The sequence below is a fragment of the Neomonachus schauinslandi genome, chromosome X, assembly GCF_002201575.2.
Source record: "Neomonachus schauinslandi chromosome X, ASM220157v2, whole genome shotgun sequence".
Lineage (NCBI taxonomy): Eukaryota > Metazoa > Chordata > Mammalia > Carnivora > Phocidae > Neomonachus > Neomonachus schauinslandi.
Genome location: NC_058419.1, coordinates 31,553,669 through 31,569,474, shown reverse-complemented (window position 1 = coordinate 31,569,474; position 15,806 = coordinate 31,553,669). Strand labels below are relative to the sequence as shown.

Sequence of the window (15,806 nt, the reverse complement as noted above, 5' to 3'; positions counted from 1 at the left end):
CTTAAAAAGGAATATCTCTATACTAATGGAAGTCGTATATAATGCGAGTGCTTCCAAAATGTTCTCCTGTCACTTCATATCCTTTGATGGATTAAAGACTGTCTTAGTCAGACCCAGAGTCTCTAGTAGAGCATTCAGATGTGTATCTGGAAAAGAGAAGTTGTGAAACAAAGATGGACAGAAGTATGAAAAAGGCACATTCATTTCCCAAGTTTAAAAAGCACCACTTACAACTACACGTACCAGGTGTATATTCCTTTTGAGATGATTTCTTCTTGGAAAGACACAGATCAAAAGAACTGAATTTCACTTTAGAAACAAAAATATGTAAACATGCATTTTTCAGATTGTTTTAAGGGGGGGTGCAGAATTTAACAAGCTAACTTACCTGTGAACATGGCCTTGAAGTAATCACTAGCAGAGGCCATCATGACTCTATGCACAGGGAAGGCGTCATCGGTGTCGCCTGGCATCAAAGTCACATCACAAAGCAATCCTTCAAGTCGAAGCTGGTCAAAGCCCTACGCCAAGAGCAGGAGTTGAGTCACTAATCAAGGTTAAATGGGTATGCAGATTTCTGCCCACTAAAATTCTGTGTATATATTAACGGGTGTGTTAGAACATAAAACCAGTAGAATAATTACTCAGAAGAAAACTGAACAACTTACTTGATGTGTGATGATGTCTATTTAATTCGCAGTAGGAAAAGGTAAAATGAAGACTAATTCAGATTAAGAGCACATATGGAAAGAGCATAGAGTATATATATTCACTTATTTACACAACTATTGGCTTTATCTTATTTTGAAAAGAAATTACCACGTACGCTTTCATTTTCCCATGTGCAGGATCAGGGTGGGAGATAACATGCTTTCTGCAATAATATGTTTATAGTTCTTCTATAGTGCATTCCGGACACACCTTGTTTTTATAGTTTTTGTGGGGTTTTTTTGCTTTTTAGAGATTTATTTATTTATTTGAGAGAGCGAGCGAGCACGGGGGGTGGGTGAAGGGGCAGAGGGAGAGAGAGAATCTTAAGCAGGCTCCACGCCCAGTGCAGAGGCAATGTGGGGCTCCATCTCACAGCCCTGAGATCATGACCTGAGCCAAAAACAAGAGTCGGACACTTAACTGACTGAGCCACCCAGGCGCCCCTAGTTTTTGTTTTTTTTTTTTGAGAAAGAAAGGTATAGAGAATCTGTGTTAATTGCAAGATAGGCATTCCTTGCTACTAACTAGATTGTTCCATCTCTTTGAGAATTAGGGATTGTCTTAGATATCCTTATACTTGGCACATTGCTGCTGCTTGGCCAATTATCTTTCAGGTTTCAAGCTTGGAATTTAATTACCTTTGGAAAAAAGAGCCCAGGTAGCTCTGACATGGGACATAATTGTCCCCAAATGCCTAAAGTTCAGTGGAGAATTAATAGGCTGGCACCCACGATTCAGGGGATGGACAGGGCTCTTGCAAGAAGAGGGCCTATCGGTTAGCTCTTCCATTCACTCCTGTGATGATCCCAACCTGTGACAAATAGGCAGACGTTCCTTTGGTCTATTCTTGGGAGAAGGAAACATTTTAAGATGATAATCGGCTGGTAAAATGCACAAAAGGGAGACAATATGTAATTTAATACTCAGGCTCAAAAATGAAGATTTCAGCAAGATTTCCTCTATAGTTTCAAATGGTAATATATTATTATTAAAAATCATGAAGATCCTCATACAAGTTACCTTCTAATATATATTGTAATGTAATAATGTAACACAACAAGAACTAACAGCAAAGAGTACTCCATCCCCTTCACATTTTAATGACCCCAAATAAAACTTTTATTTAAAGTTGTGTTTCACGGATTTAAGAAGCAAAAGGCATGACATACTGAAGAATGCAGTTTGAGAAATATTGATCCTACACATATGTATAATATAAATCTCAGTCTAAACATCTTCTCATCATAATTTTTAAATTACTTTTTAAAGAAAATGCTTGAATCTACAGAACTGGAACTTCAAAGAGATAATGTGATCCAGCCACTTTCTCTCTTGAGAGAGATATAAATATTTTTATTCCAAAAATATTTATACATTATACATATACTTTAGAACAGGATTATGTATCATATTTTTCTTTCTCCAACAGTGACTGACATATGTTTTTGTTCACAAATATCAAATATTTCACAAATGCCTCTTTTCTTCTATAAACACAAACATTATATACCCCACCCTTGATATTTTCCATTTTCCCATTGCTAAATGATCTCCAGCCTCTCTTATTTAGAAAAGTAAAGGTAAAAAGCGATGTCCATTTTAGGGGAATAGTCTCACGCAGAAGGCAAAGAGTAGCTCTTTGAAAATTCATATACGGAGTCAAAAGTGCAATAGGCTTAAGAGGACTGCCTTTCAAAGGTAGACAGCACTGGGAAGGACTGAAAGTGACCACTGGGGTGGGGACGGGATGGTCAAGAAGATGGTGGGAACCATTAGAAGAGTTGAGGGACTAGCATGTTTGCATTCCCCACTGCCTGGTACACAGTTGGCACTTAATACATGTTTGATTTATGTTCAGTTACTGCAGGAACAAACAACTCTGATTTTACCAAGAAGCCACCACTTGGTATTTTAAAACCATGGGGTCATGTTGAGCAGAACTTTAGTTTTGGGCCAAGCTAACCAGAAACCAGGCACTTTATTTGAGAAACTTCTCCCAATAATAAAAACTAATTGCACCCACAGTGTTTCTTTATATTAAACTGTAATGGCTAAGATGAGAGAAGAGGAATTGAACCAGGGTCCGGGGGTGGGGGAAGGTTGACTCACAAAGGCTTGGCTTTTTTCTCCCTCAGATAAATTGCAGGTTTTTAAAAAATTAAATATATGCTTGTTATAAAAATACAAGATATAAATTGAAAACTAAAACACCATTTCTACATACAGGAAGTAATTATTGTTAACAGTTTAATATATATACGTCCAGGCCTCTTTCTTTCTTTTTTTTTCCCTAAAGATTTTATTTATTTATTTATTTATTTAGAGAGAGCGCGCACGCGAGAGAGCGCGCGCGCGAGCAGGGGGCAGGGGGGTGGGGGAGAGGGAGAAGCAGGCTCCCGGCTGAGCAGGGAGCCTGACGTGGGGCTCAATCCCAGGACCCTGGGATCATGACCTGAGCTGAAGGCAGGTGCTCAACAGACTCAGCCACCCAGGTGCCCCTCCAGGCCTCTTTCTATACATATGCATAATGTATCATTTGCTTGTATGTATAATAGGATTTTTTAAAGTGGAATATTATACATATTATTGTGCATTTTTAAAATTCACTTGAGCACATAAAATGGACAGCACTCTATACACACAAATCTACTCCATTCTTTTTAGGGGATGCACAGTATTCCATCATGGCAGCATACCATTCATTATTCATCCGTTCCCCTCTGGACACTTAGGCTATCTCTCAACTTTGGCCATTACAAGCAATGCTGTAACAGACCTTCTTGTACATATACTTACCTGTGTAGGTAGATCTGTGGGAGGTATTCATAAAAGTGCAATTGTTGGTTTGAAGAAAACGTATTTTTAAAGTTTGAATAGCTACTGGCAAGTTCAAGCCTATGGTTTATCTTGGGAAACGGATTATACCTTGGGTACTGGCAAAAAAGATGTCAAAATACCAATGAAGTGAGACTAGGTACTGTATGCCACCTTGCTTTATTTTTATCCATGAAAAAAAATTCTGAATCTTCTCTACGGTATATATAGATAATTATCTGTGAAAGGCAATCATGACTTATTCTGTCAAAAGCAGTGATTGTATCCAGTCAGTTATTTTCTTCCACTAAAAACAACAATAAAAGCCCAAGAGACAAACAAACAAACTAAAACCTCAGGTCATTTGCTAGCCCTTCTGTCTTGAAAATATTCCTACAAGTATTTTATACTGGGAATTGAGTAATGTAAGTAGGCTCCATTCCTATTCCTTATTATTCCTTCTTTTTCCTTTCGAACAAAGGAATAGCTAATGCTTCCTGTATCATTATTTGTGTCCTTTCTCATTTTGTCCATATTCTATTAAGATACTGCTTGTTGAGGTATATATACTCAATCCTCAAAATCTGGACGGCTCAGCTAAGACACCAAGGGCTTTTACCTGCTTCACAAATCTGATCATTTTGCTGCCCTTTGCACTATCTTAAAAAACAAAAAAACAAAAAACAAATCCTCTCCCTTCATCAGTATGATCTGGCATCCCCAAAGAAAGGAAGCTGAAGCTCCAAGATCACTTTGAGTGCATTCTGAGTATCTTTTATTCTAAGCTTAATTTATCTACCTTTGGCAAAGTGTCTGTTTCTGTGAGGTTCTGCATTTATTTTCACTGCATATGAAGTAGTTTCCCTATCTGTATATTTCACAAACTTTATTTTCAAGTGCATAAATGAACAATCCCACCATCCAATTCCATATTTGCCCATTTTATTCCTGATTATTGCTATCTTTATCCAAATAAGATCTGTCAATCCAGATTGTTTTCATACAGATTCGAAATATCTTGTTTGCATGCTGTTATCTGTATATCCCAGCTCTGCCTCAAGAGAAAAAAACTAAAGTTCCTTCTACAGCATATTCTGTTGTATAGAAGACAGTCATTTCTCTAAACAACTTTTATACTCTAATCTTGTGAAGGCACACATTCGAAGAAAAGGGGAGGTTATTCTCCCCCACATTTCTCACTTGCCCTGTATGTATCCACCTTTTGCTTTCACTCTTATAAGTCTCTTGCCCTATTTAACTCTGGGAAGACTCTCAAAGATGCCTTGATGGGCAGCTGGCTCAGTCGGCAGAGCACGCAATTCTTGATCTCAGGGTCGTGAGTTTGAGCCCCACGTTGGGTGTAGAGATTACTTATTAAATAAATAAAAAGATACCGTGCACACTTAAAATGTGTCCTTTTATTATAAAATTGTTTTCTTCCACCAGATTTGTATTCATTCCTCTCGTCAAAATTCTCTAAAGTCTATTGTCTCTTTCTGTGTGCTAGTTCACCAAACACTGATACAGCTCTGCTTTACACAAAATGGCGCCAAGTTTCCAGTGAGTCTTTTAGAGTATCTGTAAAGTGGTTCCTGTTGCTTTAAACTAAACTTTTTTCTGCCCCAATCCATATCTTAGTTCTTTATTTTTCTATTTCTTCTGGGCCTTGGGCTCCATTGATGTAGAGATTATTATCTGTTTTTGGTTTCTTTACTCTAATGTTTCCCTTTCCCCCTCCTATAAAACTCCCCACATCTATTTCTTCTTCTTCTTCTTCTTCACATACTTTTTGGGGAAAAAAAAAAAAACCCGAGCATTAAAAAAAAAAAAAAAAGTTTTTTCAGTTCCCTCTATTAAACTTACCCTATGTATCAAAACTTCAAATCCTATTTAGTAGGGGGAGGTATATATGTAATACCCTGAAGGACTGAGCCATTTTAAATGAGTTTGATAAATTTTTAAATGGCCACATTAAAACAGAAGGGGATATGTGTTGACATTACACAACTACAGTATAGAAACCATATGAGCTACAAATAATTACTACCAAAAGTTGGTTGGATGTCAATAGCTTTCACATTCAATATAATGTCATTTTGAAAAAAGTTAGATTGATAATTTTGGGTATTAAAAAGCAATCTGATAAGCAAATCTTTCCATTAAATTCTGCACTGGAAGTAACTTACTAGCATATTGTATCAGTTTTGATCAGTATAATTTTGAAAAGGAAGTGAGATAAAAAGGAAATGCATCCTGAGAAGAACAATAAAGATTATTAATGGAAAATATGTTTTACAAAGATAAAGGAACTCAAGAAAAGGTTAAGGAATGGGCTTATTCCAATCTTTAAGTAAATGTAATGTATTTGATCAAAACAATACCATATCCACGTTTTTATGATACTGTTCTTCATTTAATTCCGAGGACAGAAAAGGAACAGATGCATGTTTAAGGCAAAAGAGAGATACAGACTGGATATAAAAGTTTCTATTAATATGAATTAAACTGTGCTCTTATTATATGACACTGCCTGGAGTTTAAAACTTCTAATGGCTTTCTATCAGTGTTATATCACAATATAGAAATTTAAAGATTTTTTGCTTTGTTTTGCTTTTTAAGATTTTAAATAATCTCTATACCCAACCTGGGGCTCGAACCCACAACCCTGAGATCAAGAGTCGCACGCTCTACCAACTGAGCCAGCCAGCCACCCCTGGAATTTAAAGATTATTTAATCTGGCCCCGGCTCAACGGTTCAACCTTATTTTTCATTATTTCCCTAAGTACTCTGACCCACTTTATCAGGTTGTTGTCTAGACTGGCTCATTGGTAAAAACCAGGCTTACCTCTTTTCTAATACCTTTATTTATGCCATTAGTTTTCACACAGAATATCCGCCCTCCTTCAAAGCCTAGTTCAAATCTGACCTCCTTTGTAAAGCTACCTCTAACCAAATCTCCAAAATAATCAGGCACCTTTAGTCGGAGTCTCACAATTTAGCATTTAATTATATCCTATAGATTTTTGTTTTCAGCGAAGATGAAATAACAGGCACTGGATTTGCCTTACCTCTTGAAGCAACTTAAAACCAGACAAAATATATGAAAAAAAAAAGTTTAAAACTGCACAAAGGAGAAGGGAAAGATGAGAAGCAAGTTAGATGAGCCCCATGATTGTTCTGGACTTTCCAAGACAGAGGTATAGGGAGTAGGAACGCAGGCGAAGCCCAGCGTTCTCTCCTGGTGAGTGTTGAGGGAGTTAAGACAGCTAGGTGTGTAGGGCAGAACACTGGAGAAGAGATCTGCATAGAGAGAGGGCTACGGAGATCAAAAAACAAATAAAATAAAGTAAAATTAAATTAAATTAAATTTAAAAAAGTCTCCCTCAAGTATTCAGGTGAGTAGTGATAAGTGTATTTGTCTGGGGAAAGAACCACCCAGAAGCAACACAAGAAAACACACCAAGGCTCACAAGGGTTGAGCATAACTCATTCAAACCACCAAAATGGAAACCTTATGATTCTAGGGCCTTAGGCAGAGGACTCGTAAGCATCTGCCTCAGTACTGGGAAGTCATTTGCCCCAGAATAAATGCTGTTCTGGTACTACCACACAAAGCTTAAAAGTTAATGAAAAATAGGTTAATAATAGCAAAAGAATTGGGGAAGGAAATCAGAATGCAAAGTATGACCAAACTGATGGTGAGCCCTCCACCCTACCCCCTACTTTTTCCCCCAATATATCCCAACCTGGAATTAAGGTACCATGTCGCCTGGAGGCAGTCATCTGGGAGCAGACAGAGGAAACTCCCAAAGCTCAGAGAGAGTGGAGAAAATCCATTTTACTTGTATTTCCCTCTGCTCTTTTGAGTCCCAATCTCCAGGCAATTCCAAGGCTGTGACTCCTCTGCAATAAATACCTCTCTGTATTTGGACCAGGATCTGGGTTCAGTGGCGGTCAGTGTATGGCAGAGCAGGATAAATAAAACCCAGCTTTCAGGCCAGAGGACCACAAAGAGAGCCCTAGAGAACCGGACAGTACTGGGGAGATGGTCAAGATGGAGGAGCATGGAAAAGAGACCCTGCAAAGCTCCACACCATGGAATACTTCTCAACAATAAAAAGAAACAAACTACTGATACACACAACAAAGTGAATGGATCTCAGAGATGTTAGACGAAGAAAAAGAAGCTTCCAGACTGTCCGATGCCATTTATGTAATACTCTCAAAAGGACAAAACACTGACAGGAAACAGATCAGTAGTATCCAGGGTTTAGAGGCGGAGATGAATGTGACTACCAAGCAGTAACAAAAGTATGTTGGGGCAACAGAACAGTCCTGTATCAACTGTGGTGGTGATTACACAAAAACAATATATTTGTTAAAACTCATAAATGGAGGGGCTCAGTCATTACTTGTCTGCCTTCAGCTCAGGTCATGATCCCAGGGTCCCGGGATGGAGCCCCGCATCGGGCTCCCTGCTCAGCCAAGAGCCTGCTTCTCCCTCTGCCCCCTGCTCATGCTCTCTCTCAGATGAATAAATAAAATCTTTAAAAAAATAAATAGGGGCGCCTGGGTGGCTCAGTTGGTTAAGCGACTGCCTTTGGCTCAGGTCATGATCCTGGAGTCCCTGGATCAAGTCCCGCATCGGGCTCCCTGCTCGGCAGGGAGTCTGCTTCTCCCTCTGACCCTCCCGACCCTCCCCCCTCTCATGTGCTCTCTCTCTCAAATAAATAAATAAAATCTTAAAAAATAAATAAATAAATAAATAAATAAAACTCGTAAATATAAAATAAAAACCAAAAAACAAACTCGGGGGCGCCTGGGTGGCTCAGTCGGTGAAGCGTCTGCCTTCGGCTCAGCTCATGATCCCGGGGTCCTGGGATCAAGACCCGCATCGGGCTCCCTGCTCAGCGGGGAGCCTGCTTCTCCCTCTCCCACTCCCCCTGCTTCTGTTCCTGCTCTCGCTGTGTCTCTCTGTGTCAAATAAATAAATAAAATCTTTAAAAAAACACAAAAAACACAAAAACCAAACTCATAAAGGTATAGCCCAATAAAAAATCCATTTTACTGTATGTTAATTTACAAAATAAACATGTAAATATGTATGTTAATTTACAAATAAACAAAAGATTTGCCAATTTAACACTCGTTGAAAGAAAGCTGGCATAGGGGCGCCCGGCTGGCTCAGCTGGTAGAGCATGCAACTCTTGATCTCAGGGTTGTGAGTTCAAGCCCCATGTTGGGCATAAAGCTTACTCAGAAAAAAAAAAAAGCTGGTATGACTATAATATCAGACAAAATAGATTTCAGAGCAAAGAACATTTATTACCACTCTCAGCTTCCTCCTTCGGAGAGTAGATTAACCCCGGGGCATCTGGGCGGCTCGGTTGGTTAAGCATCTGACTCTTGATTTCATCTCAGGTCATGATCTCAGGGCTGTGAGATCGAGCCCCACGTCAAGCTCTGCGCTGGGCATTGGAGTCTGCTCAAGACTCTCTCTCTCTCTGCCCTCCCCCCGCCCCATGCCCGCACGCATGCTCTCTCTAAAATAAATAATCTTTTTAAAAAAGAAGAGCAGATTAATCCCCAAAAGGAGGAAATGGAAATAATAAAGATCAGAGAGGAGACTGATGAAATGAATTGATTTCATTGATTGATGAAAACACAGAAAGAGAAAAAACAATAAAACCAAAAAACCTGGTTCTTTGAGAAGACCCATACATTTGATAAAACTCCAGCCAGATAGATTATGGAGATAAAGAGAAAAAATGCAAATTACCAATACCAGGATTGAGAGAGGTGATGGTACTAGAGACTGTATAGCTTTTAAAAGGATAATAAGTAAATATGAACTGTATGCCAATAAATCTGACAACTCAGTTGCAATGGATAAACTCCTTGAAAGATACAAGCTGTTAAAAGATTACTCTAGAAGAAATCAATAACCTGAATAGCTATATGTCTAACTATAAAATTAAATTTTCACTGGTGAATTCTAGCGAACATTTAAGGAAGAAATAACACCAATTCCACACAAACATATCCAGAAAATTAAGAGGAGGGCACATGTCTCAACTCATTATCCTAATGCCAAAACCAGACAAAGGTAAGAAAACTAATAAAACGAAAACCAAAATTCTTCATGAGCATAGATGCAAAAATTCCTAAAATTTTAGCAAATAAAATTTAATAATATATAAAAAGGATAATATATCACGACCAAGTGGGGTTTATTCCTGCAATGCATGGTTGCTTTAGTGTTCAAAAATCATTCACTATAACTCACAATATTAACAAATTAAAAAGAAAAATGATGAGATCATCTTGATAGGTGCAAAAAAGTATCTGACAAAATCCAACATCCATTTCTGATTAAAAACATGACACAAAACTCTCAGCAAATAGGAACAGAAAGGAACTTTTCTTCAAACCTATAGTTAACATCATACTTAATGGTGAAAGAATGAATGCTTTCCTCCCTGATGTCAGCAAAAAAGTAAGAAGGTTTACTCAGCTACTTCCATTCAACATTTCTCTGGAGTTCCTAGGCAGTGTAGTAACGCAAGAAAATGAAATAAAAAGCATCAGATTGGAAAGAATGAAATAAATATCTTTATTTATAGAAAAATGATTGTCTATGTAGAAAATCCTACAGACTCTACAAATAAAGGCTCCTAGAGTAAGTTGGTTTATCAAGGTTGTAAGATATAAGCTCAATAATCATTAACAAACTGTATTACTCTATACTAGCAACAAACAATCAGAAATTGAAATTATGTATTACAGCATATTTAACTATCAGTTGGTATGTGCTAGTCGTCTCTATGACTTCAATGTATGCTAAATAACAACAACAAAGCCTCATTTGAGGGAGCAGGGTAATAATATACTAAAGTACACTAAAAGGAAAGGTGGTAGACTCTCTTCCAACTGGTATCTTAAAGATGCACACTCAATTGTGGAAGTAGTAGGTTAACTTATTGTACCCTATCCTGAGTACCACAAAAGCTAGTCCCAAGAAAAATTATACATTCATTTCTCTATACTCTGGCTGCCATTTAGGTAACTGAAATGAAGAAATAAAAAGTTTCATTTTGATAAAAGGTTCAACAATCTAGATTATTTGAGCTCTTCTTTTATACAATACAATTTACTCTAAAATCTTCATGCCTTCTTCTTTTAACTGAAGTATAGTTGACACAGAATGTTACATTAGATTCAGGTGTGCAATATAGTGATTTGACAAGTTTATATGTTACGTTATGCTCATCACAAGTGTAGCTCCCATCTGTCACCATGCGACACTATTACAATACCATTGACTATATTCCCTATGCTGTACTTTTTATTCCTGTGACTTATCCATTCCATAACTGAAAGCCTTTACCCCACCCCCCTTTACCCATTTTGCTCAGCCCCCCAACCTTCTCCCCTCTGGTAACCATCAGATTGTTCTCTGTTTACAGGTCTGTTTCTGCCTTTGTTTGTTTGGGTTTTTTTGTTTGTTTGTTTTGTTTTTTTTACATTTTACATTTAAGTGAATTCATATAGTATTTGTCTTTCTCTGGCTTATTTCACTCAGCATAATATCCTCTAGGTCCATCCATGTTGTCACAAATGGCAAGAGCTCATCCTTTTTTATGGCTTAATAATATTTCATTATATATGATTCATACATTCATATTATATATTTCATTCTATAGAATATATAATGAATTTTATTCTTAACAGAAATAGAATTATACAGAAATATATATGCATATATAATGAAATATTACTGTATGTAATATATATTAATACATATATATTAATACATGTGTATCTCCCACATATTCTTTGTCAATTTATCTATTATGCCTCCCTTTCTTATGTTAATACATCTTTATTTTTTAATTTTTTAAAGTAAATTCTATCCCCAACATGGGGCTCGAACTCACAACCCTGATATCAAGAGTAACATGCTCTACTGACTGAGCCAGCCAGGTGCCCCAACAATACATTTTTAAAGTTGTTTATTTTATGATCATAAAGTTTTAAAATTGGGTACAGTTCATCAACATGACATGATAAGCAACCCAAATGTCTACCTTAGCATAAACATTTCATAAAGTTAGCCCACTGGAAGTCAAGACAAGTTAATTTGTATACACTCTTGGGATGATTCATTTCTTTAACATTGTATTACCTAGATAATAATTTGAGACTATAAAATGATCTTTTATAGGCTTTACAACTAAAAGTGGATAGGAAAAAACAGTAAATAGATAAAAATGGAGGAAGATATAGGAAGAACAATCTGGTAGGCACTAGTCTTAACATGAGAAAATGCCAATTAGGAGCCTAGACACGCAGAGCAAGGAGGCATTTTGAAAACTCTATAGGTCTGAGTAAGCATAGCCATCAATCAAGAAATAATTTGTTTCTATCTAGAATGTTTCTAAACATTCTACAATTAATATACACTGCTACCAGCTGAAACATGGTACTACAGTTATGGCCTCCTTGTCTTAAAAAGGATGTGTCCAGGGGCGCCTGGGTGGCTCAGTTGGTTAAGCAACTGCCTTCGGCTCAGGTCATGATCCTGGAGTCCCGGGATCGAGTCCCGCATCGGGCTCCCTGCTCGGCGGGGAGTCTGCTTCTCCCTCTGACCCTCCTCCCTCTCATGCTCTCTGTCTCTCATTCTCTCTCTCTCAAATAAATAAATAAAATCTTTAAAAAAAAAAAAAAAAAGGATGTGTCCAACTGGCACTTAACATTTTTTCTGTTTTGTTTGTTTGCTTTTGTTTTTTCCAATTTTGATAGGGGAAGGGAAGTAGGGCAGAGAGGCAGGAAGACTTTCTTCATAATTCTACTATTTCTATCAAGAATAAAATCTTTATGGGGCGCCTGGCTGGCTCAGTCAGAAGAGCATACAGCTTTTTTTTTTTTTCACTTTAGTAGACTTTTTATTACAAAGCTGTTAAGCATAAAGTGATAGATCTTTTCTCTCTCTTTAGTTAACATGGGTAAATGTTCATTTAGTAATGTTATCTCAACTGGTTTATTGCTGACATTTATTAGTGAGTGTGTAATATTTCGTTAACTGGTAGGCTCAAGTTATGAGTTAATACTTTGAGGATAGCTCAGCTGTGTGTGACTTCTAGATCACTATTTATCTTGGGGTTGTGAACTTGAGCCTCAAGTTGAGTGTAGAGATTACTTTAAAAAAATCCTTAAAAAAAAAGAATAGGGGCGCCTGGGTGGCTCAGTTGTTTACGCATCCGACTCTTGATTTCGGCTCAGGTCATGATCTTTCGGTCGTGAGGTCGAGTCCTGCGTCAGGCTCCACATTTAGCACAGAGTCTGCTTAAGATCTCGCTCTCCCTCCGCCCCTGCCCCTGCTCTCTCTCTCTAAATAAATAAATAAATAAAATCTTTAAAAAAAAAAAAAAGAATAAGGGGTGCCTGGGTGGCTCAGATGGTTAAGTGTCTGCCTTTGGCTCGGGTCATGATCCCAGGGTCCTGGGATCGAGCCCCACCTCAGGCTCCTGGTTCAGCGGGGAGCCTGCTTCTCCCTCTCCCTCTGCCTTTCCCCCTGCTCATGATCTCTCTCTCTCTGCATCTCTGTGTCTCAAATGAATAAATAAAATCTTAAAAAATAAAATAAAATCTTTACTATATCATTCACAACAAATTGTGAGCCTTTGTTAATGTTTTTACACTTACAGTCAATGAAAACTTAATATTTACAGACATTATATTTAAAAAGATAATACAGCTTAGAGCAAGGTTAGAAGAAACAAATTACAAAAACAGATTATAAAACCAAATTTGCAGTCAGAAAACCTGTGTTCAAGTCCTAGTTGTTGTCACTTACTGGCTATGTGATCTGGGCAAGCCTCTTAACCTCCCCAAGCTTCAGTTTCCTAATCTATAAAATGGAGAGAATAATTCTTGCTTTTTCTACCTCACAATATTGTTTAAAGTATCATGAGGCAAGTATATATGAAAGTTATTATAACTGCCACCCAAATTCATTTATTCTGCCAATAATACCAATAATAGCAGTGAAAAGCACTATTTCCTCTGTGCCAGGTGATGGGCTAGGCTCTTTATATGTATTATCTCTTTGAATGACCATAAGTCTTACAATAATAATAATAATGGACACTTATTAAGCATTCTCCATGTACCCCAGAACGCGATCACAGGCATACAGAAACAACAAATTAGATCCTAGATGTTGTGAATCGCACTGATAGGTCATATTACCAAGGACTGAGAGGGAGGAAGAGAAGAAGCTGCTAACTCTGCCTGGCTCCCACAAACTCTAGCTTCAAAAGGCAATTAAAGTAGCTGTCAGGGGAACAGGCCCATGGGGAGTGACTGTTTTCAGAAATCCCACTCTGCAGGATTACCCATTATATAACTGTCATGGGAAGGACATGAGTTTAGGGCAAAACTAGAATTCCAGTTTTATCACTTACCATTTAAGATGGATAATTATGAATAAACAGGGGTTTTTAAAAACAAAAAGTAAAATAAGGGCAGTTCAGGGACAGGAAATGGGTGCAGAGCCTGAAGTGTGCAAAAAAAATGTATGTTTAGAGAATAGTGAAAAGTCAGAAGTCTTCCAGGTGTTTGCCTTGACCATCTGTCCTATGAACTCTACTAAGGTTAAGCAGAAGCAAAGATCATATGATTGAAATGATAAAGGAGAGGGGTTTGGCAAGGCAGCGATGACAGAACAACAAGGGACTATAAAACCAAAGGTGCTGAGCAAAAATGCTTGCCAATCATTTCTCATAAGGGATTTGTATCTAGAATATATAAAGAACTCTTACGACTGAATAAAAAGATAAATAACCCAACCAAAAATTGGGAAAAGGATCTGAATAGACAGTTCTTAAAAGATGATAGACAGGGGTGCCTGGGTGGCTCGGTTGGGCATCTGCCTTCGGCTCAGAATGAGTCCCAGGATTGAGTCCCACATCGGGCTCTCTGCTTGGTGGGGAGTCTGCTTCTCCCTCTGCCCCCCACCCTGCTCTTGTGCTCTCTCTCTCTCAAATAAATAAATAAAATCTTTAAAAAAAAAGATGCTAGACAAATGGCCATAAGCACAAATGAAAAGATGGTCAACATCATCAGCAATCAGGGAAGGACAATGCAAAACCACATCACACCTACCAGTATGGCTATAATCAAAAAGAGATAATTAGTGTTGGCAAGAATATGGTACAATTGGAATCCTCATGCACTGTGGGTGGGAATGTAAAGTGGTGCAGCCACTTTGGAAAACACCCTGGCAGTTCTTCAAAAGTTTAAACACAGAATTACTGTATGAACTGGCAATGCTACCCCTATGTATATATGAAAGATAAATGAAACCATGTCCACACACACACTTCTCCATGAAGGTTCATAGCAGCATTATTCATAATAGCCAAAAAGCAGAAAAAAACCCAAATGTCCATCAATGGATGGATGAATTTTTTTTAAAAAAGTGGTATATCCATACAATGGGATAGTATTCAGTCATAAAAAGGAAAGAAGCACTGATACATGCTACAACATGGATGAACCTTGAAAACATGATGCTAAGTAAAAGAAACTGGTCACAAAAGACTACATATGATGATTCCATTGGTAGGAAATGTTCAGAATAGGCAAATCTATAGAGACAGAGAGTAGATTAGTGGTGGCTTAGGTTCGGGGAAGGAATTGTAAGTAGATGCAGAGTGACTGCTAAGGGATACAAGGTTTCTTTTTGAGCAGATGATAATGTTCTACAATGGACTGTGGTGATATTTGCAAAACCCAGTGAGTATACTAAAAACTAAAACCACTGAATTGTGCACTTTATGTGGGTGAATTAGATGGTATACGAATTGTATCTCCATAAAGCTGTTATTTTTAAGGCATGAAGGCGCCAAGGAATAGTACGATTCAATGAATTTCCATAAAATGGGGCAGTAAAAGAAAAATGCTGACAACGTGGGATAATAGGTGAAGCCAAAGGATGGAAGCTTTCCACGGGAAATAACCATTATCTATAGTAGCACTACAGGAGTGAAGAAAATGAGATTAGTCCTTGATTTTACCAGTTACTACTTAAGCAAACCCTGGTTAACCTTCCTTAATTGAGTGAAAGCAATTTGCACTGCCTAACTCCATCATGGATTCTCTGGGGATCTGTTCAAGGTTCTAGGAATCCAAACCTATTAGGTATCGCCATTCTTTAGGCACTTTCTTCGACAGCCGAGTTTGCAAAAGCCTGTTTAACGGAGATGATTAATCTGCA

At 37.8% G+C, this 15,806-nt stretch overlaps 1 protein-coding gene across 4 annotated transcripts in view; it reads right to left on the bottom strand.

Moving 5' to 3' along the window:
- The window catches only part of KLHL13 (kelch like family member 13), an 87,209-nt gene that overhangs the window by 28,903 nt on the left and 42,500 nt on the right, over positions 1-15,806 (bottom strand). For all 4 annotated transcript variants that reach the window (XM_021686331.1, XM_021686339.1, XM_044911752.1 and 1 more), the window contains one exon: positions 389-521. In XM_021686331.1, coding sequence (XP_021542006.1) covers positions 389-521 — 133 coding nt within the window. The remainder of the gene's footprint in view (positions 1-388; positions 522-15,806) is intronic.